General features: G+C 37.8%; 3 protein-coding genes across 4 annotated transcripts; 1 reads left to right on the top strand and 2 right to left on the bottom strand.

Moving 5' to 3' along the window:
* Window positions 1–311: 311 nt before the first annotated feature.
* nudt4a (nudix (nucleoside diphosphate linked moiety X)-type motif 4a) lies at window positions 312–13823 on the bottom strand. 2 transcript variants are annotated; one of them, XM_014984064.2, is made up of 5 exons: window positions 13338–13823; window positions 6718–6828; window positions 4904–4948; window positions 4617–4704; window positions 312–2392 (listed from the first exon to the last, which is right to left on the bottom strand). In XM_014984064.2, the coding sequence occupies exons 1-5, from the start codon at window positions 13434–13436 to the stop codon at window positions 2190–2192; spliced, it is 546 nt and encodes a 181-aa protein (XP_014839550.1). In that variant the 5' UTR covers window positions 13437–13823; the 3' UTR covers window positions 312–2189. The 2 variants fall into 2 exon arrangements, with proteins under 2 accessions (XP_014839550.1, XP_014839549.1); XM_014984063.2 differs by having other exon boundaries at window positions 4617–4707; window positions 13338–13819.
* A 1420-nt stretch (window positions 13824–15243) lies between these two features.
* Window positions 15244–22270, bottom strand: ube2na (ubiquitin-conjugating enzyme E2Na). Its single transcript, XM_014984065.2, has 4 exons — window positions 22031–22270; window positions 17915–18161; window positions 17503–17643; window positions 15244–16377 (listed from the first exon to the last, which is right to left on the bottom strand). Exons 1-4 carry the CDS (start codon window positions 22058–22060, stop codon window positions 16331–16333), a joined length of 465 nt encoding a protein of 154 aa, XP_014839551.1. The 5' UTR covers window positions 22061–22270; the 3' UTR covers window positions 15244–16330.
* Window positions 22271–22762: 492 nt separating this feature from the next.
* Window positions 22763–27229, top strand: c1qtnf13 (C1q and TNF related 13). Its single transcript, XM_014984069.2, has 2 exons — window positions 22763–23539; window positions 25952–27229. The coding sequence occupies exons 1-2, from the start codon at window positions 23509–23511 to the stop codon at window positions 27007–27009; spliced, it is 1089 nt and encodes a 362-aa protein (XP_014839555.2). The 5' UTR covers window positions 22763–23508; the 3' UTR covers window positions 27010–27229.
* The last annotated feature ends 624 nt before the right edge of the window (window positions 27230–27853 follow it).

Below are 27853 nucleotides of genomic sequence, written 5' to 3'. Positions count from 1 at the left end.
ATTACAGATACAGCTAATAGTAACAACAAAGCAACTCAAGGTTTTATGAGGCCCTAAGCAGAAATGTTTGTTCCATTTATTCCATTTGGGAGTCCCACTACCAGCTAAACCCATCATCACAATTATGAAATATGAGCTCAGACACAAGAAACGGATTATTTTAATTAAAATATGGTTCTGTTGATGTAATGGTGTAATCTAAATGCTCACGATCAGCAGTGGTTTACATAAGGCCAACCCCAAGCTCCAATACAACTATTACAATAACAGTATTTTCACTTTTAGCACAAATAATTAAGGCCACGACAAAGTGGAAAAGAAATCTATGAGACTTTATTTCACATATTTGTGTAGCTCAAGGGTATCAAAAATAAAACTGCTGTGTGGCTCAGTTGTCAAATGTTAATAAATCCTTGTTTAAAAATAAAAGTGTATTGTAGTTGCATAATTTCCTCAAAATGGGAAATTTTGAGGAAATATTTCACATATTTCACAAATATGTGAAATATATTTCACATATTTGTGTAGCTCAAGGGTATCAAAAATAAAACTGCTGTGTGGCTCAGTTGTCAAATGTTAATAAATCCTTGTTTAAAAATAAAAGTGTATTGTAGTTGCATAATTTCCTCAAAATGGGTGGTGGGAGTAATGATATTAAGCAAGTGTTGTTTTTAACAAAACTACCAGTGGCATACAGTTAGGCAATTCCTATAAAATTAATGTCACCAGAAGGTTTTCTCAAACATATGCTTTACTTATATTTATTTTTTTTTACATTGATCAAATTTTAGAGAATTTTAATCCAAAACTCTCTGTTCCCCTAGAGCGCAGTTTCTCTAAGACACCCTTCAAAATAGGGAAAACAAACAATGCCATCATGCCAGGTCAGATGTGTGTTGATCTTACTAAGTCATGTTATAGACACAAGAAAATATTTGATATGCAAAGTTAAGAGTTATGATTAAAATGCTTTAAACAACTAAAACTATAATAAACAAGGCTGGAAAAGGATAATAATTTATTTTGACAAATGAACTGTAAGCAGTACAGTAAGGGAGAAACAAAAATTTGAGGCTTAATGTTAGAGACCTGCAGAAAACAATGGCATCTTGGTGTCACCACGGCCTTCATAACAACAATTAGATGCTTTAGACATGGCAACTGAGTGTTTGGGAAGCATGCCATAAAAGCCTTTTCCGTCTTACCATCACACATGCAGAGGTTGCCATGTGCTACAGGGACTTTAACCTGATCTGTGTGCTTTGGTCAGATTAGAGTAAGATTGATATTTTTGGCCACAAGTTAATGATGTAAAACAATGGTTGAATGTGTGGAAAAACATCTTAAGGCATTGGGGGATCTGCAATGTCGTGGGCCTGTTTTCCTTCTGGGGATCCTTGCTAAGGCAATGTGATACTTAACATTACTTTATCCAGGGAGCAAACGATCTAAAGATAAATGCTAGAATCTGTCAGTTTTCTTAGTTTTGTTATTATAGAATAAAAGATTAATTATTTTAAGGATTTGTATTCATCTTTACCACAAGTAGCTCATTTTAACAATATTTATGTGTGTATACATAAATAATATCTCAATACTATTTAAGGCAACCTCTCAGGTTTTAAACAGAGTAGTAACAACCCTGCTTGTTGCAACAATTGACTCATTTATTGCAACAAAGCTAACTTTAAACCAACTCATATAAGAAGAAAACTCAATCTAGAGTGTCATGAGGGGAAAGAAAATGCATAAAATTGTTCTAAAACATTCACACACTTGTGGCTGCTACCTCTTCTTGCAACAGGAAATTATTTGGCAGTGAGTCAGAGTGGGAACAGAGCTTCCTCTTAAGGCCAACATTTCCCAGTTTCAGTCTTCTGGAAACCACCAACACACTGGGAACACTGAGGTCAAACATGTAAGACCCCGGTAAGAACTTTACTTCACAGTAACCGAACCCCTAAACGTGGGATGCATTTGATCTGTCAGCTGCTAACTGTTGCTTTAATGATCCAAAAATACACCTAGAAAGCATCACAGCACTTTTTAAGGGCTACTACGTTTTTTTTTTGTTTGTTTTTGTTTTAACTTCCTGCAAAATTAATATTGTTCAAGTGAAAAACCTGTGTTCATAAAGCAACCAATGCTCCAGTATAGTCCATCGGTGGAGGAACTCTCAGCTGTAAGGCCTATCTGTTGAAGAGCTCTGAGTCCTGCGCTGAGCAAACAACATAGTGAGGGGCCTTGCTGTCCATCGTTCGGGGGCAACACACAGGCCCGTAAGGGGGGCTGCAGGTGTCCGCGAGTCTGCAGAGGTACTCTGCGTGGACAGGTTTGTGCCTCTGCAGCACCCTGATGGCATCCTCCACCTTGAACCACTTCCTCTTCCTACCTGTGGAAATCAAGAGGAAGGAGAAACAAGCAGAGTAAAAAGTTTGAGTGTGACTTTGTAATGTGAATTACATAAAACCGTGACCCGCAGTTATTTTAAAGGTGTTTGATATTTGAAATGTATCCCGTCTCTCGACAGTAGAGTAGCTCATAACAATCATTTCTAACTGCTCCTGTTAAAAGTGCCTGTGATTGTTTACTCCATTCATCCACAGAAATAGATTCAGCCTGTTAACAGGGAGCGATGGGGGGGCAGGAATGTTTGAGGTGCCCAGTTGTTTTCCAGTTATCACTCACCGCAGCCGGCTCTATTCTCCTGCATGAGAACTGTAACCAAAGCAGACGGAGTTTAGCTGCTCTAACTTTTCCTTCCTGCAGCTGCTGAACTTCAACGTATAGATATTGTGGAGCGTTGTAAGTCCAGCCTTTCTACACCGTTCCCTAATTGTAACAGGTTCTGCTGACTGCGTGAATCCTTCAGAAGTTCCGCAACTTCTGATTTTGCTTTTTGAAAAATGACTAAAGTATATTTCAACTACAGTTTTTAGAGCTCGGTGAGCATAAAACACAGTGAATGTAAACAGAAAACACTGCGTGGGAGAAAATAAACACAAAAGGTCCTTTCATTTTATTTGACGCAGAAGGCGGAGACCTTAATTATACAGTGTGGTGAGAGGAGAAAATTGCTCACTTTTGCTTGGCCAAAGAGAGCAAAAGTTCATCAAAACCAAACAAAAGAGAAAGTTTCCAAAGCAATTTGGAATAAACCAAATAAAATGTGTCAACCCAAAAATGTTTTACTATCTACTGCGTTATATTGCGTAAAATGGGATAAATGTTGTAAAATCGACTACTTTTTCTAGTGAGTGTGCCACCTTATTTTTTTCCAAACTTTATAATCTCCTGACCATCCTGGACTAAACATTTGCTGATCTATACACAGTTTATGCAACCAAGAGGTTACATAATTATAAGCTGAGTCAGTGGCGGGTCTAGACCAACTTTACCAGAGGGGCCGGGGTTGGTCCAGAGTTTATTCGTGGGGCCACAGTATAAAAGAATAACATCAGAGAACGTAAAACGAAAACAGTTATGTATTAGAGTTAAATATCTCATAGTTAAAACATTATCAGAGCCACAGAAACACTTCTTGCTCTAGAACTGCAGGTATCAAGACCCCTGATCAACCTGATTAAAAACTGTGATCCTATCTTAATATGCCTGCAGCTAAAAACACAATACCTTAATTTTAAGTCATTGTTATAGTAAAACTGTGAAGGTAAAAACATAACATTGGTCCAAGGGAGCACTAAGGTACAGTTTCTGTACCAGTGAATGTCATCTTTTGTGACAGATATGCAATAATGTGATGGGGTGAACCAGTTAATATCCACATCTCTTGTGGTCAGATTTGCTTTGACTAAAGTAAAATAAAAATATTCATAATGCAGAGTCTTTGTCCAGATCAATTATCACATTTTACAGGTTGTCACCAAACGTACGTGGTTAAAAACGAAACTAGTGCTTACGTTAACCATATTTCCAATATTTACATCTGAATATTTTTCACACTTGCAGCCTTTTTCTATTGACAATGAAAACATTATTACAAGTTCTTGGTCTGATGAAGGTTTTGCAATAAACACTGACCACAATTTCAATAGCAACAATCTGCTATAAATGAGATATGTACAATACATGCTTCTTTTTCTGGAAGAGGATATAAAATAAATTTGGCAGCAGATATAAATATCAGCCATAGCAAGAAGTCAGCATACATGCTTCTCTGTCTCTACTCCTTTTTGCAAATGCCACATGAAACCCTGCCGGACTCCCCAAAACAATCTTAATCCTCATTGTTACAACATCAGAGTGTTTACATATCCCTTTACAAGTGTCAGGATGTTTTCTTTGGCAAAGCCTAGCCAAGCAACATGCAGCTGCATAATTTCCAAATATTAGCTTCAGAATAAGTCCTTGGCTGTTACTCTGCAAAATTACCCAAAATCTGCAAGTAATTCTGGAGCAAATTGAACTTACACTGAATTTTTTTATTTTTATTTTTTTAAGGTTTTATCAGCTCTAGTGGCCTTTATTTGATAGTTAGTTGACAGGAAACCTGACTTTATAAAATGTTATGCAAAAAAGAAGTTCAGTCAGTAATCTTTTTTTTATTATAATGTATTCCATGATGTGACAAACAGGGAATTAAAACTGAAGTATACCAATGTTAACAGAGTCCTCCCAGTCCTCCAGTGTTTCTGTCACAATAAGAGCGTAGACGTACGTCCTGTGCTTTCTGTCTTGATTGTGCTGCTGAATAGGAAGAGAAAATAAATTATCAGCTTTTATAGGAACTCTGTGAACACAACCTGTGAATGATTTTATCTGAAACATTTTACCTTGTGTTCTCTTCTAGACATGATGACAGGGCATTTTGCAGGATTTCCTGCAGCGTGATTTGTTGGAATCTAAAGTTATAGTAACAATGCAAGCCAGTTGACAGCCTTACCTCAAATATGCCAAGAAGTCTGCCAAGTTTTCCCTTCACACCAGCCTGAAATGAAAAAAAAAAAAAAGGAAAGAAAGTGCATTAAAGGTTGGGAAAATTTTTCAATATTCAGTAGTAGAAATCATATTTACATCCCCATAATCTGAGAAACAAAGAAACTGAGGCGTTTCAGTGAGAACAGCACAACCACAGAAGAAGAGCCATAAATTCACCTGCTTCATCTCAAACGTTGTATAAACTGTACACATTTGTCTTTTTGTAACTAAGAAAAAAATGCTCTCCAGGAGCTCCTGGCCAGTATTTTGTTTGCTTATAGCAGCACAGATCTCTCGTGTTTAGAACAGCTGGAATAACTGAGGAGATCACTATTGCAAAAACAGATAATTTTGCCGACGACGAAGAATGGCTCTGTCGTCACAGAATAAGCAGATCTTTATACAACAATTCATTGCTATCTAAAGAAATATGTCATGTATTGTTTTAAAAGGAAACGCTGAATGAAAGCCACTTTATATTTTGAATAATTAAATGTATGCTAGGACCGGAACGATGTAAGGTTTTCAATGCTCAAATAAAGTGGTGAATGTAATCCTGCTAGGATTCAGTGATTATAAATGATTGAGAACAGTTTCCCCTCAAATAAACAGGGAATAGATTTCCTGTACATATTTACCAACATACTTGCGATTATCATTATTGTCGTTATTGAGTAGCTCCACAGAGAACAATAAAAGCTTAAAGGACAGTTAATAATTAGATTTTTTTTTTTTTTACTCTACTGTGCTCAAAGAGTCTCTTAAGTATGTGTGTAATGTTAGTATAAACATTAAATATAAGCTTGAAAAAATATTTTTAAAGAAAATCTCCCCTTGCAGTGACCGTGCAGCTCGTCTATATCCGTGCGCACGTCATATCTGTAACGTCTGGGTAACTGGGGTAACTGGAAACTCTACCCAAATGTCACAGCCATCTTTCAAGGCTGTCAGCACACCATCTGAGCCGCAGCAGAAGTTCACGGCTCGCTCTGCTGCGAAACATGTTGGAAAACGACCAGCGCTCCACTGTAGTGGACCACAGACCTCATTAATGGGATATTTACACAACACTGTCAAATATTTCTTCCCCTCATCTGGGTTTCCTGTCATCATATGACCATATCGGACTATGAGAAATGACGACATTGATGAAATTAAAATAATAAGTACTTAATTTTACTGGCTTTGTGGAATGTTACAGCATCATACCAGTGGTTTATCGCTTTTAATTAAAGTTACTGTCACTCATTGCAGTGTGGTTTAAAAAGGCTTCCTGCTGGACGTCATCAAACTTTATTTGACTTTTCTATTATTCAAATAAATCACTGATACTGCAAAACCGTATCAGAATAAATCTAGAAAAAGAAATCAACCACTTGAACTTGTATCCACGTCCAGAGTTCCCACTCGTTTCTCTTGTCAAAATTTAAATACTTCTGTATTTAAATACAGAAGTATTTAAATACAAGTGCTAAAAAGTTCCCAGTCCTTTTTAGCACCAATTTAAAGTGTAAATTTTATTTCTTACAATTATCTATTTGCTATTCCTGCTTATCTGTGAGGGTTCACAAAGGCTGGCGCATATTATTGGGAAAGAGGCAGGGTTCGAACCCAGAACCTCCAAGTCAACAGAACTAACAATTGTCCCAATCAAGAGTCTGACCATTAAATCTATGGAAACGCACAGAAAGACATCATTATGGACCCCAGCCGGCCAACCGTTTAGCGCCAACACGATCCAGAAAAACGAGAGAAGTGTTTGTTGTGTTGCAAACTCACCTCTTCGTACACCTCCCTGACGGCAGCAACACCGGGCTCCTCGTCAGGCTCCATCCCTCCTCCAGGAACAATCCATTGGTCTGGATGTCGACTGCTGCTCACCAGCAGCACCTGCAGAGGAGAGGGAGCTCCATCAGGCCTACAACAACCCAGACGCAGCACACTCAAGTCCAGAGTCTGCCACATAATGAAAGACTTTCCCCAGCAGCTTATACTGGTTATGTGATTATTTTAATTAACATGAAGAGGAATCTGAATCTAAAAACCAATAATTGTGTTTGCTGTAGTGTCCCATCAGAGTTTATTGGTTATTTCTGCATTGAAGCATCCATGATTTCAGGTCCAGTTACTCACAGATTCATCATGACTGAAAATGTAAATCAAACTTATATTCAACTGGCAAAATAAGACACTGAAAGGTTAAGTCAAAAGTATCAACGTAGCATCTACATAAACTATTTTCAGCTGATTTAAGACAGATAAGTCACCCCACCTTTAGCTGTACCCGACATCAAACTGACCCACACAATGTTCACATAAGAGTAATCCCGGCTTCAGCTAACCAAACGTACACGGTCAAGTCCTCCGCCACCAGCGTACAACATGCACAGCTTCCCTTGATGGCGGGGACTGACTTCACACCAGCTCTGAAAAAGTAGCCCTTTAACACCCAGTAAAACTCAGCTGTCCAAGGTGAGGTTTCAAACTGCTCAGGGGTGTTTGCGATCATGTTGAGATCAGATACTATGGCAAATAACTGTGGAATAAAACTCCAGGAAGAAAAAAGTTGCAGAACTTTATTTAGAAATTGTTTTGTTAATCTAACTACTAGCACTGCTTTTCTTAGGGTTCGTATCATTTTATATGATTTGCTGACCTGATTTTGCGGTGTACCTTCAACAAAACGTACAAAGTGAAAATGTTTTGCTTTCTATTAATGCACCGAATTAAGTTTTTAACTCAATAAAACATTAGTTTTAACAGATGATGGAGGTTCATCTTCCAACAAAGTCTGTGCTTGCATATCTAATTGTGTTACTAATTCACCTGCTGGGCACTATATGAGGACTCTGACTGTTCATTGTTCATCGGAGGGACAGCCTGGGAAAAGAAACCGTCTCTGTTGGTTTTTACAAATAGCGCTTTATAGACTCAACGTCTGGTTAAAAGTCCAAACAGTTTGTACTGAGGATGTGTCGGCTCTGCTGCTCTCTTCCTGACACCAGAGGGTCAGCCCTGATGATCCTCTCTGCAGACCTCATTGTTTGTTACAGGATTATCTGTTTTGACTATTGTGGGTGAGCCAAACTACAGCGTGATGAACGAACAAAGGATAGACTGAATGCAAAGTTCTGTGGCTTGAAAAATAGGTACACCCCAAAGACAGACAGACGGGCCTCCGTCCCATTCTCTCCAGTGTTTTACAGCCTCTTCTTTTAACAATGCTCTGAACTTTCTTCCAATCAACTTTGATCGGCTTCCCTGTCCCTTCCCTTCTCTGTAAAGCTCTCCCTCATGTTTTACAGTGGGGGTGATGTTTTCAAGGTGACTTACAGCATATTTTGTCAGGCAAAGTATATAACATGTTTGACAATCCTAAGGAAATTATTCTTTCACTTGTTCTCCTTTACGATGAATTAATTAAGCTAGCTCATGTGATTAAGAATCAATAGGAATGTCTTCCATTGTGATTCGTTGCGTTTATGAAAACCCTGACAGATGTAGTACTTGTTAAAAAAATGAAGCAGTCAGGCCAACAGACATCAAAGAGAAACAGCAGTTCTTTACTCCACCAATTTCCTGAAAGCTCCCGAGCCGTGCTGTTTGCAGCGTTTATGTGGTGTTGCAGGTAATTAAACGGAGCAGAGGATGAGAGCGGTGGTGGTTCTCCTCTGAATCCCAGAGTCCATTAAAGCCCTTCTCTGGGGACAGTAGAAACAGCAGCGGCTCGCTCTCCAACACAAACACGTAACCCTCAAAAGCAGTCTCACAGAAACACCATGCAGAACACGTAGGCACTCGCACGTACGCGGCGACAAGGCTTTTCAAAAACCCACCGGATCAGCAGTTGCCTTTTGGTATGAAAACAACAAGAAGCTTAGCAGATGAGGTTAATGACCCCAGCAGGCACAGCACACATCACTGGCAGCTCAGGGAGCTACAGTACGGCACCAGCGGAAAATTTGGGAAGGTTTTAAAGTTTCAGATAATATTAATATGGATAATATTTCCATTATAGGCCCAGAAATGCAGAGCATTCTACTTATTCATCAGTTTCCCTTCATAAAAGTGTAAAAAGTATTTATTGTAATACTGGCCTAAGTCATGTTTTGCAAAAAAGTGATTTTGGCAAAAAATAAAATAAAATCACCACCTCTTTCTTTCCAAAACAAGTTTTAGGCAAAAAAAAAAAAAAAAAACATATACACCGTTATTTTAGGAAGGTGACAATATTTACTTTTTAAAGTTGATAAGAGTGTCAAGAAAAATGTTAATGATTAACTCACAACTTCCTGTTTCAGTGTCGTATTGACATGAAGCAACACAGAGGCCCGTGTCCCTCGGCCAGTCTTCCAAATGGGAAATGCAACGGAACATTTGCTATTCAAATCAGTGAAAAAGTGTCAGAAAGTGGCTAGAAAATAATAGTTCCTCACCTGAACTTCATCAGTCAAAGCAACAGTCTACATATCCAAAAACAACTTCTGATCTGGTGGGTTTTTGAATCTAAACCACTGCAGGTCTGACTTGCCTCAGTCCACCTCTGAATGGCTCAGAAAGACATAAGACTGGATTTTTGGTGAGGTCAAGTCAATCTATAGGCTTTCACCAAATAAGGTGTGCTGGCATGACCATAAAAAGGCTGTTAATGCTCAAAAACCATCCAGCGAGGCTGACCAGTGGGCTAAGTTCCTCCATAGTAATATAAAAGATTAATTTCCCGTTTTCACAAACACCTTAAGGCCGTTGTTGTTGCACATTCAGTTGCGAGGTTAAGGGGGCACTTAACTTTTTTCCATTAGTTTGGATTCAGCATTAAATAAATTTAATTCACTAATAAATGAAATAAAATCTGAAACCACCTTTTCCTGATCTAACACATTTGATTCCTTAAACATGCAACAGGGAAGAAAAAAAAAAGAAAGAAGAGAGAAATCAATCTGTCGAGAAGCAAATGTTGTTTATTTATTTGACAGTATTTGTTCCTGCTTTTTGTGTAATAGTTAACAGAAGAGCTGTAGCGTTGTGGAGGACTTTTACATAAAGAATGGGGATAGGAAAAAAAAGATGTAAACCAATATAAAGGTGATTGCTAAGTGTCTAAATGTGATATGAAAAAGAACGAATCACTTTCTAGATCTTCAAAAGAGAGATAATACTCCATCTTACAGGAAGATAATGACAAGAGAATGATTGTTGCAGAAGATGACTGGAGATGTGTCTTATGTTTAACATTAAGAAAGTTCACCTTAATTCAGGTTTTATTATTACCTAGTAATCATAAAAGGTTACGACAGAATATTGCCAGTAAATTTAATACGTCGTTCGACCTGAATGTCATCTGTGAAGCAATAAAAGCAAATGTGTTCCTATTGACACATTAACACACTGCAGCAATATGATAATAAAAGGGAGAACAATGTTCCAATTGACTTTTTTCCCCTACTTATGAAGCATATTTTTTATGACTCATAATTAGTTATTACTATGTCCCACAATTGTAGCACATCCCTGAGGAAGAGAACAAAAACCTATTCTTGTTAAATAATGTGATTACAAAGAATTACATGCAAAGAAGATGAATTCAAGTATCTCAAAGTGTCATTTGAGAGTGGCAGATAGTATGAAGCAGGCAATGGAGAGATGGATAGGAGCCTCGTCTGCAGTAATAAGGTCAATAATAGAGAAGAGCCCAAATGCAAAGCTTTGGATTTACGTTCCCTAAATTGAGCCAAGCGAGTGTTTCTATGGAGAGCGATGTCTGACTGACCACTTTCCTCCACAAGCCAATCCCAGATAAGCAAAACAAACAGGATGGACAATTCAGAGTGCTGTCTTTAATACCAACAACCTGTTCCAAGTTTTAATAGTAACACACTACGTTGAACAGCACCAAAGGCTGCTGACAGCTTTATGGCGGCAAATCGTCGAAGAAGAGAAGTGGAGACCTTGATGAAAAGCAGTACAGACAGTGGAAAAGGGGGTATGAGCACAAGGAGCTGGCAGATCTGTCTGTACAGTCAGTGCCTGCACCTTGTTTCTATAAATTGCACCTAAGGGGTCACTTGGTGTTGAGCACACTCTAACAGGCACTCGGCTCCGAACTCTGCCTATCACATGTGCTCCTTAAACTGCTGCCGTCACCAGGCTGACTGACACCCTCCATGTGTTAACTGGAAAGGTTTTAAGAGTTTGAACAGAAAAAAAAAAAAAAAAAAAAAAAAACAGAACTGCAGGATTACATAACCAGGAGCCATTGCCAAATTAACCTAGACTCTACAAAGTCTGCTCCTAGCATTTAAGATGCAGATTTTTACAGCCCTTTGCTGACATCTACACCAATATGACGGATTTAGAGGAATATTTAGTGGAAATTCTAATTTTAGATAAAATAAAACCAAGTAAATTTGGTGTTATCGTTTTTCTTTGGCGTCATTATTTGTTTGTGGCTTTTGCCTCGTGGCAGAACAAGCTCTTAGCACCAAATGATGCTACAACTATGAAGGTCACAAAGCACTACAGTTGAGTAGCAAACAAAATAATTAATACACTCACGATATATTAAAGGAATAATCAAAAATGCTGTTAAAATAGTTTTTAGTTAGAAAAAAAGGATGAGTAACTGTTTAGATAATAATCAAATTATGCAGTATTTATGTGATTTAACACATCATACTCTCAGTTTATCAGTAAGCCTTCCTCATCAGCGGACAGGTCTACCGCTGCTCTAGTCTGCTGGTCTGAAGAGGATTTACTGTGCAGGTTAACTAACTGAATGCTACTATTTATGTGAGGTAACACATACCTTTCTTTCTGCTCTTCCTGAGCCATTTAAATATTTTCATAATTTATTCCACAGAAAATATGAAAAAAGAAAATACTGAAATAATAATACATACTTTGACCAAGCGGAAGATAACTTCAAATTGTTTCAATGCATTTCTTACACATGCTAATATCAAGAATTTCTCTCTATTTATTTGGGGAAGCCTAGAGGACGATGTCGTCGACTGGGCTTCACTCTACGAGTGTCATTAACCACACTACAACAAGTCCTCTGTCAACAACAACCCATTACTCCAAAAACCCAAATAATAGTCTGCCAAAGCCCTCAGGGACAAAAGTCTCAGTTCTTGAGGACATCTTCTGTGGTCTGATGAAACTGAGACGTTAATGTTTGGACATAAGGACCTTTTGTGACGGCTAGGAAAGAGAGGGGCATGGGGGCATTTGCACTATTCCATCTGTGAATTCACAGATGATATGAGCATCCTATCATATGATATTGCTGCTCATACGATATGAGGGACTGGTGCACGTCACAAAACAGATGGCATCATGAGGACAGAAGATTATGTGAATATTGAAGAAAAATATTAAGATATAAGACAGGAAGTTGAAGCCTGGGCAGAAATAGATCTTCCAAATGGCCGATGACCCTACACATGCGTCCAATTTAGATTGTTTAAGAACAGAAAAGTTAATGACTTGCACTAGATGGGCTATGTTCACAACTGACCACGACATTTTCGGGGTAACGATAAAAGTGATGAACATAATTGATGGCTTTCCCTGCAAATCACTGCAGTCAAAACCTAAGAAACACAAGAACTGCTGTTGAAAACATAAGACAATATATCAAACAAAACAATTAGCTTTATTTTAAAGATATTGATATTCATTGCTGTTCTCGTGGAGTCAACAGAAAATTCAAGCAAACTATTGCAAAGCTTGTGGAAGGACACTTAATGTATCACCGTAAACATAAAGAGGCAGTTCTACCAAATTCTGCCGAATACACACAGTTTTTAACTTTTCAATTTGTAAAGTGAGAAAAATTAAATAAAATAAACCCCTGAATATTCTAGCTAGTAATTAGCATTCATAAATATTTTTGGTAATTCTAAACTACGTAAAGAAGGAAAACTTTAGTTTGAGGCAGTGAGGAAAAAGTCAATTTTACAGTTTACAGAGTAAGAGCAACATCTATCTCCAGTCCCTGTGAATAAAGATAAACTCAAAACTGTATTAGGTGGAGCCTGGTTGTGAAATGCATCTGCCAGCAGTTAAATAAAAATGTCATTGAATAAATGCCTGAGTGACACCGACAACAGGCTGAAGATGTGTTGTCTTTTTGAAACACAAGCTGCATGGATTTCCTCAATAATGTTTCACTGCTGGGGTTGTCCGGACTCCATGTAGTTTAATAGGTCAAATATTTGACCCCTCAACCAATTAAAGCTCACCTCTGCTCTGCACGCAGACCGAGCTGACTGGGCTGCGCGTTGATAAAGAAAGCCAGTGTTTGGTTTGAGTTCAGATTAGAGCAAAAAGTGCCCTCCCCCTCTGTAAACACTGAGAACTACTAAATTCGGCCGTGGAAAACCCACGCAGCTTACCTCGTCCTCCTTCTCGTTTCTCAAACACAAACACGCCGCTCTTCGCTTGAAGCCATCTCCGTCGTACGTCCTGGTCTGGTTGGCCTTGCATTTCATCATATATGCTCTATTCTTCAGGCAATATTTTAACAAATAACAGAGAGCGTGGGGTTGGGGGAAGAGAAAAAAAAAAAACCTCGATTGTTACTCCGAAGATGCAACAGTTCTTCCTCTTCAAATCGTCCCAGTTCCGAACAGGACTGTCGGATCATTCATTTCTGCGCTGAGGCTGAAGTCAGTCTGCATCTGCTCTGTGGGTTTACAGCCGCTGTCAACACGCATGGTTCAACAAAGTGGCTCACATCTGTCAGAGAGAAGCTGCTGCTGCTGCTGTACCAGCTGACCCGACAGAGCGACAAGCTGCCTCCTACCACCGGACCTCCATGTTGGTCTTCCACAAGATTAACCCTTACCAAGTAGCCTATGTTAGGATTAAAGGTGATGACACTTTTTGCCCCCACAAATAGATACAGCGATACAATCTGGGCTTATTTATTTATTAATCTATGACTTCACTTCTTGGGACTACAGAAGCAAATTAAGTGTCACAATGAAGCAAACAAATAATTTAGAAAATATTCATTTATACAGCCAATTTGATTGCAAAAACGAAAAAATTGTGCAAAGAATACAGGAAATGAAAATCAGTATTTAAATTTGTATTATGTGGTGAAACTGTAAGCAATATTTTCAGTATTTAATTATTGAATATTTACACAGTCCACCATTAAAGCTGTCACCATTGCACGTAAAATAAACCCTAACATCTGATTGGTTAGTTTGCACAACTACGATATCCAAAATGCTCATTGATTTCACTGCTTTTAACTTCATGGATCACGTTTTAAATGTCCTATTGAAAGTTCTGGTTCAGGATTGTTAGCCGAGTTATTGGCCTCTCTCAAGGCAATAACATATTTGCTACACTGGTCCTGAGGCAATTTGGACTCTGTACCCCACAGTGCAAAATTTACTTTCATCTTAAATGGGAACTTCAGACCACTGAGCAACAGTTCAGACTTTTTTCTTAACCTAGGAAAAATGCCTCTAAATTTTTCAGATGACACAGGGAAATCAACTGTATTCTGGGTGGTACTGCATGTGGTGGCTCAGTCCATGCCTTTTGAATGCCCTACAAACTGTTTTTAATGGGATTTATTTTGATACTTTGACACTTTTCCCCTTCCACACAACTTTCTGTAAAGCTTTAGCTATGCACTTTTGTGACTTACAACTATCATTTCAGCAGCATTCCCATTTGTGTAAGCCATATTATTCCCATATAGAAAATACGTTGTCCTTTTGCGATATTGTAATTTTCTGAAAAACTGCATTTTAGTTGTTTTTTATAGATTTCATACATCTGTAGTCACAGGACATCTTTCTTCTTCTTTTTTTTTTAAAAAGCTCTTTATTTATATATATATATATATATATATATATATATATGTATATATATATACATAAATAAATAAATAAATGTATAAATAAATTAATTAATTTATTTATTTATACAGAAATAAATACATTTTTATTTATTTCTGTATTCTTCCAGAGAGAAGGAGCTGGCATCTCTTCATGTTTAGTTAAAGCCATGGCTTCTTTCTTTGTTCCAGACTTGTGGATCCACAGTTCAGTGACTCACTCTAGTGGTGGATTACAGTGTTTACACACCCGGTTTAACAATGAACCCAGTGCTGATTTTTAACTAAAACATGTTAAAATTGTTAAATAATTTTTCATACCTTTCAAAAATAAAAGCTTAGAAAGACTCCTCAGGTTTTCAAAATGGAAATTTCACTCATTTGTTTAAATTCCAGCATTTCACTTACTAATCCGACATTATCGCCCTTTAAGAATCACATACTTTTTTTTATTTTTATTAATCAACAGTTTATTTACAGAACATAAAAGTATGCAGGTGAACAGTTTCATAGCATTTTGAGCAGCAAACCCGCTCCTCTTCAGACTTATAATTATTTTACACAATGAACTGAACAGAGACCAATCACAACAGTTTGGAGTCAGAGCCGTCACTCATGTGTTTTGAGTTTGATCCGTGGACAGGCCGCCGCCTCAGCGCCACCCAGGAAGCTCCTATCCCAACACCTGTTCCCATCACAACACAAGGCATCTCATGACTCGAGCGTAACCACTCCTTTGTGAAATAAATATTAATGGGAGCAGGGAAACAACTGAGCCTTGTTGACCCATAAAGGAAGAAAAAGTAAAAAGTAGTTAGTCGAGGAAGAGCAGAAAACATAAAAAAAAATCTGAGTACTGTAATAACACACTGTATGTATGAAAAATAAAGAAAGGTCCACAATCTCCATCACTCACAGTTTTACCATCCAGAGGCTTACAGGGCATCCAAGTTAACACGGAGAGGTTGAAAGGTCAGTGGCAGGCTCAGTTTGGTTTTTAGTCCTAGTACAGTGCAGCTAATGAAACCAGATGGCACCTAAAGCAGAGATCTACACAGGATAAAGTCCTCTACGCGAGTGTATACAGTGGGCTAGTAGTTGTAGTTAGACGCTTCTATTAAACTGCGACACAATAAAATTAAATTAAAAGAAACATAAAGAAGGTACATCAACTTTCACATCTAGCCAACCTCTCATCCCCACTCAGTCCACTAAAGCCACGTTCCCCCAGATATGCGGGACGTTCAGACAATCCTCTCCTCCCAATTGGACAAAGAAAGCCAGGTGAGTAGATCTAAAACCTCTGCCCATGCATTTGAATAGTAGTAGTGAGTTAGGACATAGACGAGTCATTCAGTACTAGTGTGCATTGAAATCACAGAATATCAGCAGTTGTTTTCACATATATATTTATATATAAAAAATAAAAGACTGTGTCCTTTAAATGCAAATGAAGCCAGGAGGAGGTCTTGGCAGCACATGAGTTGTGTTCACTTGACTTTCACTTGTGTTTCCACCTGTGAGGATGCTTTACACTTCATTTTTGTTTCCAGCATAAAGCCTGGTCCATGTCTTGGCTGTAGAGAGGAAAATGTGAAGGTTGGATTATAATTCAGCAACATTATTCCTTAAACTGTCCCCAAACACGTTGAATAGGATTAAATAAACAAAATATAATTCAGACCTTTTGCTTATCTATCACATAAAGTCCCAATAAAGTAGACTGAACAGAGTCGTAACTTGAGAAAAGTTCAATAGGTATGAATACTTTTGGAAGACACTATGAAACCTAAGAAGCATTAAGTCAAGTTTAAGTGTAAAAGGCCAAACACACAGCGACAAGAGTGTTTGAAGCATCGCCCAGACATCGATTTGTGTCGTCTTTGCACACCTGCAGCTCTAACTGCACCTCAGACTGATGGTGAGAACTGATCTGATCTTTGTGTTAAACTCATTTTGATTGTCACCTTTCTTTTTTAAGGGCTTGGTATGAAGTTTCCACCTTTTCCTTGGAAAAGCTAAAATAAAAAACAAAATCATCCCGGCAGTTATGGAATTTGAGATTTAAAGCAACCAAGTCAGTGAGTAAAATGTTTGCTCTATCCGTCCAATTTGTCTAATTTTTCCACTTATTATCATGTTCTTTTATAACAAAGTGTTCATTATCAGCAAATTCAAACCCAGTAGGAGTAAAACTAGCATGATTTGAAATCTCTGGAATTTATAATAGCTCTTTAAAATTAGACAGACATGAGTTTTCAAGTAGGTGTGAAGTGGTGAGCAGCGCTGCATTAAAACCAATCTGCCAATCAGTCTTGATTATGTAAGAACACAACATATGTGATCTGCTCTGAATCCTGGTTTGTAGAAGCAGCTTAAAGAAGAGCGCCTCTTAGTGGCCAGATTGCAGAATTGTTGACCGGTCTAACCTTTACGCTTGAGGAAACATCTCTTTTCCAAAAATGTTGTTCACATTCTAGTGTCAAAATTGGATAAAGATGGTAAACTGATATAAGTTTCTTTTACTCTCTGTCTGTAACTATAACACAACATTATTCCATCATATTTTACAACTCGGTGAACAAAATTCATGATGTAGACTTGGAAATCACAATTTGTAGCTGAGCAAGAAAAGAAACATTTAAGATGAATGAAATCAATATTTGTTCAGGGTCTAGCTTTGATTTTTTTCATAGCCTCACCTGTTTCTATGGCTTCAGCTTCATTGGACTTCCACTTCTCTGCAACATCATTTGCTAAGGGATCGTCAGGATTGGGTGCGCTTAGCAAAGCCTGGATAGATAGCAGCACTGTTCGAATCTGCAGAGCTGGTGACCATTTATCTGAAATGTCAGAGAACAGTGAAACAAACGAATTTAAGATACTTAACATAGCAATGGAGCAGTGGATGAACTGGTAATGCTCTGTACTGGTGGGATCAAACTTGAGTTACTTAAAATGTTTTGCTGGGAAGAAAGGAATCATTTAGTGAATACTTTATTTAAAAATAATTGATTTATGTAGGTTCAAGAAGGTGCACGACTTTAAAAAGTGTATTAAAAAAAAACAAAAAAAAACTGCAAGTACCAAATTAGAGAAAAAGATCTGGCCTACCTTTCAAAATGTCCAGACATATCCTTCCCAGCTTGTCCACATTGGGATGATATATTTTGGTCATGAACCGTACTTTAGGAGCTGCCATGGGATATTCCTCTGGTAAAAAGAGTTCAAGTTTAAATGTGCCTCCCTCAAACGGCGAGTCCTGAGGTCCAGCGATGACAACGTGAAAGTAGCGCGCATTGCCTTCGTCTGGCTCTGCTTTGATGCCTGGCACAGGCTCTGCAAGCAAGCGCTGGGTTTCCTGGATAAGATAAAAGATAAAAAATAAACCACACATTAACATACTTGAGCTGCTGATCTTGGTGACTAAGACCTACATCGGTTATGACCCACCCTTCCCCCCCCCCAAAAAACAGTCAAAAATAAGTAAATTCATCTGTCAATATATATAATTGGAAAGCAGTTTTTTTGATGCATGGGACTTGAAATATTACAGCCTACTAAAAGTCTCAGTAATCCTTTGAGACTGAAATATTGCACACATTCAAACTGCCATTTCAACTGAGATTTTTATGCAGCTCTACATTTCTAAGATGTGGTACAGATTGAGCAGTGAAAAACTTTAAAGAGATGGGATTGTGCATATTTAAAGAAGTGAAGAACAAACTGTTCATTCAGATGTCTGACATGCAATCATCAAACCAAAACTGTAAAAGACGGGACAATCCCTACATTCAGATCCCCCCTAAAGTGAATGAACTTAAATGCATATTTGTGGACTAATAAAGAAAGCCTGCATAGCATAGAAATGCATTACAGAGAAACCTGAAATTACTCGCATAAAAGTCCAAGTTGGGACTAAATCTGAGAAACTTCCTGCTTGCTTTCTGCTTCTTTGTGAATTGATAGAATTGCTTTTCTTTGGTCAGATCACCAACGAGTTAAGACTGAGCAAGTCTATAAAAACTGAGAATAGATGTTTTAAAATAAGTTTTGATCAGATCCACTGTCACGCCACGCTGTAAAACGATCAGGCAGCATCAACCACCAATCTGCAGTCCCATTTTTCAACTTTCTTTATTATTATTATAGATGCCCTTCTTGGTTAACCTGCTGTGTACTTCCACTTTTCAGAGGCATATTTGCAGCAAAATCAGAATTATTTTCAACATGATTTGCAGGGGACATCAAAGCGTTCATTTATTCTTCCTTAATAAAACTTCCAGTCTGTTACTGTACAAAAGCATCCGGCATATTTGCTATATGCCGGATGGAACACGTTTAACTACAAAGGAAGAGTAAAAAATTATCTACGGAAATATGGACCAATAAAGTCACAGCTAACACTTGCTACAGCAGTTTTTGCCATCTTTTTCCCTCTGTGTAACTGTGAGTGAGATTCCTGAAATGTTTCAGATAACCCACAGACAAAACCATGCAGTGAAAACACAGACAGAAGAGGGGCTCCCTGTCCCAGTCACACGCTCAGGGGGCTCAAGGGCTCGGCCCAGTAAGTACTGTTCCCAGCCCTCCCATCTTTTCCCACCAACTGTAGGCAGTCGGTGCACTCCTTTACACACATCTCAATCTTTTGCTATTCACAGAAACATTCCTTCTTCTAAAATAACTTTATTTGAAAAACTACAAAGAGTACAAATTACTACTGGAAAAACAGAGACTGATAGTTTTGATAAAACTCACGTCTTTTAATGCCATATTATAGCTGGAAACACAGAGAGATATTTAAACAAACACACTGAATAAGAGCTGTGTGCTTTCTTTAGTTTAAAATCAATCTAAACTAATAAAATATGACATTTTATCTGTGGGAACAAGTGTAGTATTAGAGAACAAACAAATACTATAAATGTGTCAAACATAAATAACTCTGTAAAAGAGCTGCATAGTCAAAGGTTACCAGTGTGTTTCCTCATTTTAGCATTATTTTATAGTTTATAGATTAATACTGTCAAGTCATTTATATGTGTTACAATAAATCAAAATGTTCCTTTGTGCTCTGTGCTTCCAACGCTCTCTGTGTCCTTTAGGCATCTTGGGATCTGAATCTTTGTCGTGTGTTAATTTACTGCTGTTAGGCTGAATCCAAAACGGGATGCAAAATACAATATATTGATACTTTGAACTGAATTCTTGCATTCAAAACAGCTTTTTAGCATGTTGGATATACCAGACCAATTGCCTGACATATTAATAAAATAACCAGTCTTAAAAAAAAGGTCAATTATTTATGTTTAAAAACAAAAAATAAAAGAAATCAAATAAAGGGGGGGGAGAGACAGGGCTGGGCAATAAACCAACAATAAATAATTTTTAAAAAAAACATAAATGCTCAATAATTTTCCTGAACTCCGATCCAGAACTGCACAGCATTCTGGGGGATGTAGGCAGAGGAAAGACTTTGGCCACTCAACCTCTAAAGGGTCAGCTAAGTAAGGTTGGTGATGGTATCAACTACTCACTCTGGTTACCTAGCAACAATCTGTTGAGTAGTTTGTGCAGCAGCAGTTTGTTTCACCACCAAGCTTCATAAATGCTTAAATATTAAAAAAATTATGGCACAGAGAAAAAGGAGAAAATGAGTACAACAGGCTTGAGAGGAAATTGTGGATAAAACAGGAATGGTCACGTCACCAGTTTAGCAGTATTTCAGATATTTAAAACAAAACTTATTCAATTATCATTGATATCTATTGATGTCAGTCAATATATTTAGGAGTTGACTGACCTCAGTAAACTCCTAAAGGGCTGGACTCGGTAGTTCTTTAAGAGTTTTTCTCCGATGTTGGATGGTCAAAACTAGATCAAAATCCGATTATGAACATTTAATTACTCAAGATCAAAACCTGTAATAATTTCAATAAAATAGCTGGCAAGCAAAAATATGTATTTTTGAATCCACGTCTTTAATGACTGGGAACAGATAAGTAGATTTTATATGGAAGCAGCATCTCACCCTTGGTAACGTTAGTGACCTCTGGGTGATGCTCTGCGGTATGTATGGTGAGAATGTTTTAGATGCAAGTTTCACTACAGCACAGTTTGTAATCTGGCTGTAAATAACATCATGTGCGCTGTATTATTGGGAACAAAAAACACATTCTTTGTATAAAAAGATAAGTCTTTCACAATGAAATTTCGTAGACTATTGTGAAAATATTTTTAAAGTTAAGTCTGCATTTAAAGTGGATTTTGGCATTATTATTATTATTAGTACACATGACCTGAAATATGTAAAATCATGCGGAATTCGTAGACTGAAAGTTAATTTAAGAAAATAAGACAGAAGGAACCATCATCCAACTGCTTATCAGTGCAGATAAAGAAAAGTGTTAAAATGCACTTTAACAAGGTGTAAGTAAACTCATGAACGCTGATCTATGTAAAAAGACAAAACAAAAACAAAACAAACTCCAGCAGAAATAACTTGAGAAAACCTGGTAGAGGATAAAGTCTGAAAATACAAATGTTTTTCCAAAATTATCCAGACCAGGACAATGATAAAACTCTGTATTTTGCGATGTCTGCAAATAAATTATGCCTATCACTTCGGTCAGTTTTGAGCAGCAGATAATTCATTATTTTGAAATTATTAATTGCATGATTAAGCTTCCATCTGACAGAAACGCACTCATTGCGTTATTAACTTCCAGCAGCAGGGAATGAAAAATCATTTGAATTACTACACGACAAATAGTAGATTTACACGATACCACTGAATTAATTTCTTATTTACAGTAATAGCTTGTTTATACATCTATCTCGGTTATAAACTGGAATCAGTTTAATGAACATGGATCATTTAAAAGTGATCGCTAAGAAGCTAACATAGTTAGCTAGCCGGCTTGCTCAGCAATCCTGCAAGCGCAATAAGAAAACTAGAAACCACACCTAGTTATACAAATTGCAATTAAAAATTTGAGCCAAGCCAAGCGGCTAATTGCCACTACTAATTTTGTATTCTTAGCCTCTGAAAATCGCTGTTTCTGGGCACATTAAAGAAGCGGAAGTTACTTTCTCAAACCGACACTAGCTTAATCGATGCTAACGCTGGAACACCATTATGTGCAACGGACAAAGAAAAACTAGTTTAAATTATAAATTCTAATTTTTAATCACAGAATAAAACAATCTTCTGTTAGAAATAGGTACCTTAATAATCCTGCGGGGCAGTCCTGCCATTTTTCTTAAATGCGGGCTTCTAGCTCTCAGTGCCTCCTTCTCTCTGTAGCTGGCATTGACAGCAAACAGACCACTTCCGGGTTCCTGCGTGATGACGGCATAAGCAAAAGGGCTCCTGGTTGCGTCAATATGGCGTGGCCTGGAGAGGTGCTGATTTTTTAAAAATTTGTATTTATTTATTTATTTATTTATTTATTTTTGTATGTTTTTACTTTTTTTGGAGTACAACTGTAGCTACCATAGAACTAAAACATTTCACTATAAATATAAGAAAAATACGAATTAACAGAAAGATAAGTAAGGGAGAAAAATTCAAACAAATAAATATTAAATGCCAATATTGTTAAAATACTAAATGTGTAACATTAAAGCTTTTATTTTACTTAAAAATAAGTAGTGCTTGACCTCCTGTTCAATTAATTTTCCCTTCATTTGTTGATAAATTTGTATAAATATTTTTTCACTTTTATATTATAGGATATTTTTGTAATATTTAGTCAAAATACCAAATTTTATGTATCATAACTGATTTGTAAAAGCAACAAAAGGGTACAATATCCAAGTGATGTATGCTTTTTATAGGGACAGTAGGCTGTGTGTTTGTGCTTTAGACCCAACAGTGTGGACTAAATGTAGACTAAAAGCAGTTCTGCAAAGAGAAAAACAAATATTTCAAATCCTTGATGGCAGCTCTACCTCCAACCGTGACACAATAGTTAAAGGTTTAAGGGACCACTGAGGTGTGGTATAGCCTTTTTTCCTTAATAACACAGTGCATCAGTTGAAATGTGCATTCTGTATTTGCTCAGTTTATCTTTGTCTGAATAAATAAAATAAAACAAACTTGATCGTATGAAAAGCAAAAACAGAAGACATTTGCGGGACAAATACTTTCTAGCAGCATTGAATGCTCCTGTTATTCATCCTGCTATAATCTACTAACTCGTATTTCATTTTGTGTTTTTGTCCAAGTGCTTTAGCTTTTTGAGGCAAACTTTCGCAAATACATCACAAAGGTTATTATTATTAAATATTATTGCAGCACATCATAAGAACTTTTTCTTTGCATTCCAATGACAGAACACTACATTCTTTCACTGATATATTGGCACTTTCATTCATTTTCTATTTGCAGATTCTACCCATGGCTTTTTTTTCTAGAAGTCATAAGAGTTGGAGTCTAGCATTAGTTCTACATGTGGAAGACCAAACAATGATGACTTAGACTTAACAACTCTGGAAGCAAACAAGTATCCAGAGTTCAGCTGCTTTTTTTTTTTTTTTACATATACAGACTTCATAGTGGCGATAGATCAGAGGGAGGATCGAAGCTCCTCCTTCCACAATTTCTGCCTGAACAAAAACTTTGTTCCACTGGGTGTCAGTTACATTAACAGACCAACAAACGCACAGTAATTTCAACAGACCCGACTAAGACGAAGTCCAGCATGCAATTTCTGTGCCAATTTACCTCAGCAGGTAGGTTTATTATTTTTGGTTTAATCTTCAGATGGTGATACGTTTACAATTTTTTTTTTTTGTTTTTTTTTTGCTATTTATGATTGCAATTCTGTGAAAAAGAAGTTTTAAAAAGTGTACAGTATGTTTCCTTATATTGATGTCTTGTTATGCAAACATGTTTCTGTCATCTGACTGTGTTTGCACTGTATTTTACAATACTGTTTCATAGATGTAAATTTAAATCAAGTCTCCATAGAGTATCCTAAGATGTTTGCTGTTAGGCGAGGAATTTTTTATTTATTTTTTGCTTGTTTTTTTTTTGTTTGTTTTTTTTTTGCACATTTGCCTTGCATTTTCCAGTACAGCATTACTAGTCACTTAAAATGCATAGTACAGAGCACAATGCACATATGAGCTAGAATTGTAGTACTCAAGATTGATCTTAGTTTTGGTTTTGTCTGGTCTTGGTCTGGTCTCAGGTTCAGGTCTTTACTAAAATACTAATCTTAACTTTTAGTAATTAATCTCTTTAGTTTGACCTAAATACCTTCAAATTGTCTAACAATTGTTGGTGGGGTTACTGTCAACTTTAATTTAATATTTTTAGTAAATGTAAGGACACAGAGAAGTAAATACAGAAAAAGAAATGTATTGCTGAACAAATATTTTGAAAAGTAAAATAAATTTAAACCAACTTAGTGTTCAAAATGTAAAAAAGAAAAATATTCTCCACTCACTGATTAAAAAATGACTTTCACCTACCACATACTCACACATCAAAGTAATACTCATGTTTTCATTTTCTGCCCTAACTTAGTGAAGTCTTTGAAATTTTCCATTGTTCGGCACACATGAACCAGGGCCTAATGCAGGCCTTTTTTTTTTCCAGTGCACAAGGAGAACAGAAACATCAGTCGCATTACTGGCACTGCTGATCACAAAGAGCGCTCTGAATTTGTGTCAACAATGTGGCCAGACTTCCTTATCATCTTTTAATTCAAATACAGGATAAGATCAGAGTGAATGGTACATGGTGAAAGACAAAACTTGTCCTGGGCAGCTACTTGAGCTGTAGCATAAAAAGTTCTCTTGTAGACTTCTTCTTCTGCACTCACAATCACACATCTTACGTCACAAAATTTAACTTTAGAGTCAGATGCTGAACTAAAATATGAACTTGTAACATCTTAATAGTACAACAAAAAGAGAGACGCAACTTGTCTGTGTGCTTGTTTTGTAAAGAATAAACAAACAAGATTTTATGTAGTGTGAAAAACTTTAAATTGTCACTAAACTGCTGGTAATTTTAAGCAGTCTGACTTTCTTGCAGTCTTTCTAAAGATTTTTTTAGATAGTTTTTCTATTTTTCTAAAGGGCTTTTGGGCTTTTGGCTACTTTTTCACTGTTTCTGTCCAGTACCTGATTATGACAGCATTGTGCACTATGGTAAAAAAAAATAAAGAAGGAAAAATGGATAAGTGGAGAACAAAGGAAGAAGAAAAGGGTAAAGGGTTGAAGATAAATATTTAGCTGATAACAAATAACTGACAGATAAACTGAAGCTTCTCCTGATGTTCCAATGTGCTAAAATGGTAGTACTCTGAAAAAGTTTGAAGTCGTTCCTTCTTGTAATCTTCTAAAGTAGTCGTCATGCTTTCTGACCACACCTGAATCCAATGACGGCTTGTTACCAGGCCTCTGCAGAACTTTGACATGCTCAGGAGGTAGTTAGTTACTACCAGGGTGTTGAGCCAGGGAGAGCAATAAAACATGCAAAATACTGACTGAGGCTACCTGCCCTTGAGGACTGACTTTGGACACCCCTCATCTACTCAGCACTTGAATGGACTCATTGTCATTGTAATGTAGAGCTGTGCATCATCTGCATACTTATAGACAGACAGTAAATCTCCAGAGGTTGAGAGTTGAACCCCTTGCCTTGTGACAAGGATCAGGAACCGACACACGGCATAGCGGTAGAGCAGCCGCCCAATTTTCACTTTATGAGCCTTTGACCTATTAATCATTTAATGTTTAATAAGTGGCTTAACAAACAGGCAAAAAATGTACCTATGTAAATTGTCAGGTACTTCACAGAAAATATAGAAAGAGAGCAGCCAAAGTTTTTTTCTGAGAAAGTATTATTTTTCTCCACCTATGCTGACAGACCAAATTTGAGCCAATTTTGAACCACATAAAATTCTTGTGATGACCACATTTTGGACGGCTCTGAAGACAAAGATAAACATGACTTTTTTCCTTGATTAGTTTTCCTGACAAAATAGAAATCAATGATCTCCCTAGAAAATATGTTCACATAAAATCGGATTATTCCTTTATTCAGGGACAATGCAAATGTTCCTCTCAGACATCCTTGTGTCCCCAGATGTGTCATTTTACAATATTATCTGCTATTTCTTTTGTTTTTAGCTTCCTGCAGGTCTCATTCACCCTTGGCATGTTTTTTCATCATTATCCTGTACTCTGGAGGAGTTTCATCCCTTTATGGGCCTTCTGTGGCGACGGGCCTCGGTTCTGCTTTCTCTGCCGCGCAGACCAGCAGCGTGGTGGGAGGCAAGCAGAAAGCAGTGACTTTCAACAAGCTCATGGTCAACACCGGAAGGGACTTTAATCCAGACACCGGGCACTTCCGCTGCCGCATCCCCGGGGCTTATTATTTCTCCTTTTCCGTGGGGAAGTTCCCCAGTAAGCTGCTCTCGGTCATCCTGGTGAAGAATGGGGAGGAGGTGCAAGCCATCGCTTATGATGACTACCGCAGGATAGGCAGGAAAGTGCAAAGCCAGAGTGTGATGATCAGTTTGAAGGAAATGGACACTGTGTGGCTGCTTTTGCAGCAGAATCCCCAGTATGCTGTGTACAGCAATGCTGGCCCTTACATCACCTTCTCTGGCTATCTGGTCTACCCGAAGCCCCAGCCAACCAGTTACCTGAGCAACCACCTCTCCTTGCCAGCTCTGTATTATCCTGATTGCCCACCTCAGGCTGAACCCCAGAGCGCAGGTCAAGTGGCAGAGCAGCCGCAGTCAGCCTTCTCAGTGGCTCGGACGTCCACGTTCATGGGTCAGAGCGACAGGCACCACAACAAGCCTCCCCTGACCTTTGACGTGGAGTACGTCGACATTGGGGGCCACTTCAACAAAACCTCAGGCCTGTTCACCTGCCACTTCCCCGGGGTGTACTTCTTTGCTTTCACAGTGGGGAAGCACCCTCGCAAGGCCGTCTCTGTGAAGCTGATGACCGGGAGCGGGCAGGTGCAGGCCATGGTGTTCGACGAGGACACGTCCAAAAGGAGAGAGATGCAGAGTCAGAGCTTAATGCTGCAGCTCAACAGGGGGGAAACGGTGTGGCTGTACAGCCAGCAGGACAAGCGCTACGCCGTTTACAGCAACCAAGGGAGGTACACCACCTTCTCCGGCTTTCTGGTCTATCCGTCTGCAGAAACGACGGCAGGCAGAACCGGCCTATAAACAGCTCTGCTTTTAGTGCTGTCTGTAGTACATCGCTGGTTCTGTAGGTAGAGGAAGTAATTTAACATAACTTGGGTTTGTAGAGTTTGCTTTGGTTGCACATGTTGCATTTTCTTCTGGATTAATCCACCAGATGGTGCTATGAGACAGAATCGTGGACACTGCCCAGCAGATTCTGTCACTTGAAAATGCAATTTTCTCCAGTCTTTAAAATAAAATCTTTTTTTTTTTCCAACATTTGCTACTTCGGTCCTTTGCATTTAGAAGCAATAAAACAGTGCTTTCTATTCATAGAAAAGTGATTGTTGTGTGGTCAGAATATAAATGTAAATGATTTATATTTTAATAAAACTGCTTACTTAAAAACACAACATACCACATTGGGGGTTTTTTTCAGGGTTTTGTGCAAATAAATCCTAAATGAACAAGGACTGGGACACCTGTATGTGAGATAGGACAGTGTAGAGATGCACGCCAGCGCTCATGGAGAAGAAATAGAATGACAGGTGGTTTCAAATCTCTGAAAGTCTCAAATAAAAGTGGACGAAATCATTAGATTTGCTCCTTCTCTTCCCAGAGCATCCCGAATACTTGATAAATGTAGAAACAAAGCCACTCAGCTAACACCACTACCTGCATGGAGTCGTTTCCTACACCTCTGTGCTCTGCCCAGCTTTTTTTCTAAGTACCTCACTGATAGTGAAAGCAATCTGCTAACTCTTAGCCTATTATAATATGAGTAAGAAGGAAAAAGGGGCAAAAACTGACAAAATAAATATCCAAAGAGATCCAGAATAGGTAAATAATTTTGCTATATTGCTATATTTTTTGTTATTGTTCTTTT

This window comes from Poecilia mexicana, unplaced genomic scaffold (genome assembly GCF_051168715.1).
Source record: "Poecilia mexicana isolate PSO_F unplaced genomic scaffold, ASM5116871v1 scaffold_6, whole genome shotgun sequence".
NCBI lineage: Eukaryota > Metazoa > Chordata > Actinopteri > Cyprinodontiformes > Poeciliidae > Poecilia > Poecilia mexicana.
Note: the sequence above shows the minus strand (reverse complement) of the source record. Positions and strands in the feature narration are given on the sequence as shown.

Bases quoted from the DNA above. Each gene is read 5' to 3' on its own strand.
- nudt4a (XM_014984063.2), bottom strand. From the start codon at position 13,436: ATGATGAAATGCAAGGCCAACCAGACCAGGACGTACGACGGAGATGGC. The intron at 4,949-6,717 runs GTGAGTTTGCAA...TTTTCATTTCAG, and splicing joins TCAGGGAGGTGTACGAAGAG to GCTGGTGTGAAGGGAAAACT. The intron at 4,708-4,903 runs GTAAGGCTGTCA...CTTCCTATTCAG, and splicing joins GACTTCTTGGCATATTTGAG to CAGCACAATCAAGACAGAAA.
- ube2na (XM_014984065.2), bottom strand. From the start codon at position 22,060: ATGGCAGGACTGCCCCGCAGGATTATTAAG. The intron at 18,162-22,030 runs GTACCTATTTCT...TATCTTATCCAG, and splicing joins TGCCCCGCAGGATTATTAAG to GAAACCCAGCGCTTGCTTGC. The intron at 16,378-17,502 runs GTGAGGCTATGA...TCCTCTCTACAG, and splicing joins AGCTGAAGCCATAGAAACAG to CCAAGACATGGACCAGGCTT.
- c1qtnf13 (XM_014984069.2), top strand. From the start codon at position 23,509: ATGCAATTTCTGTGCCAATTTACCTCAGCAG. The intron at 23,540-25,951 runs GTAGGTTTATTA...TTTTGTTTTTAG, and splicing joins GTGCCAATTTACCTCAGCAG to CTTCCTGCAGGTCTCATTCA.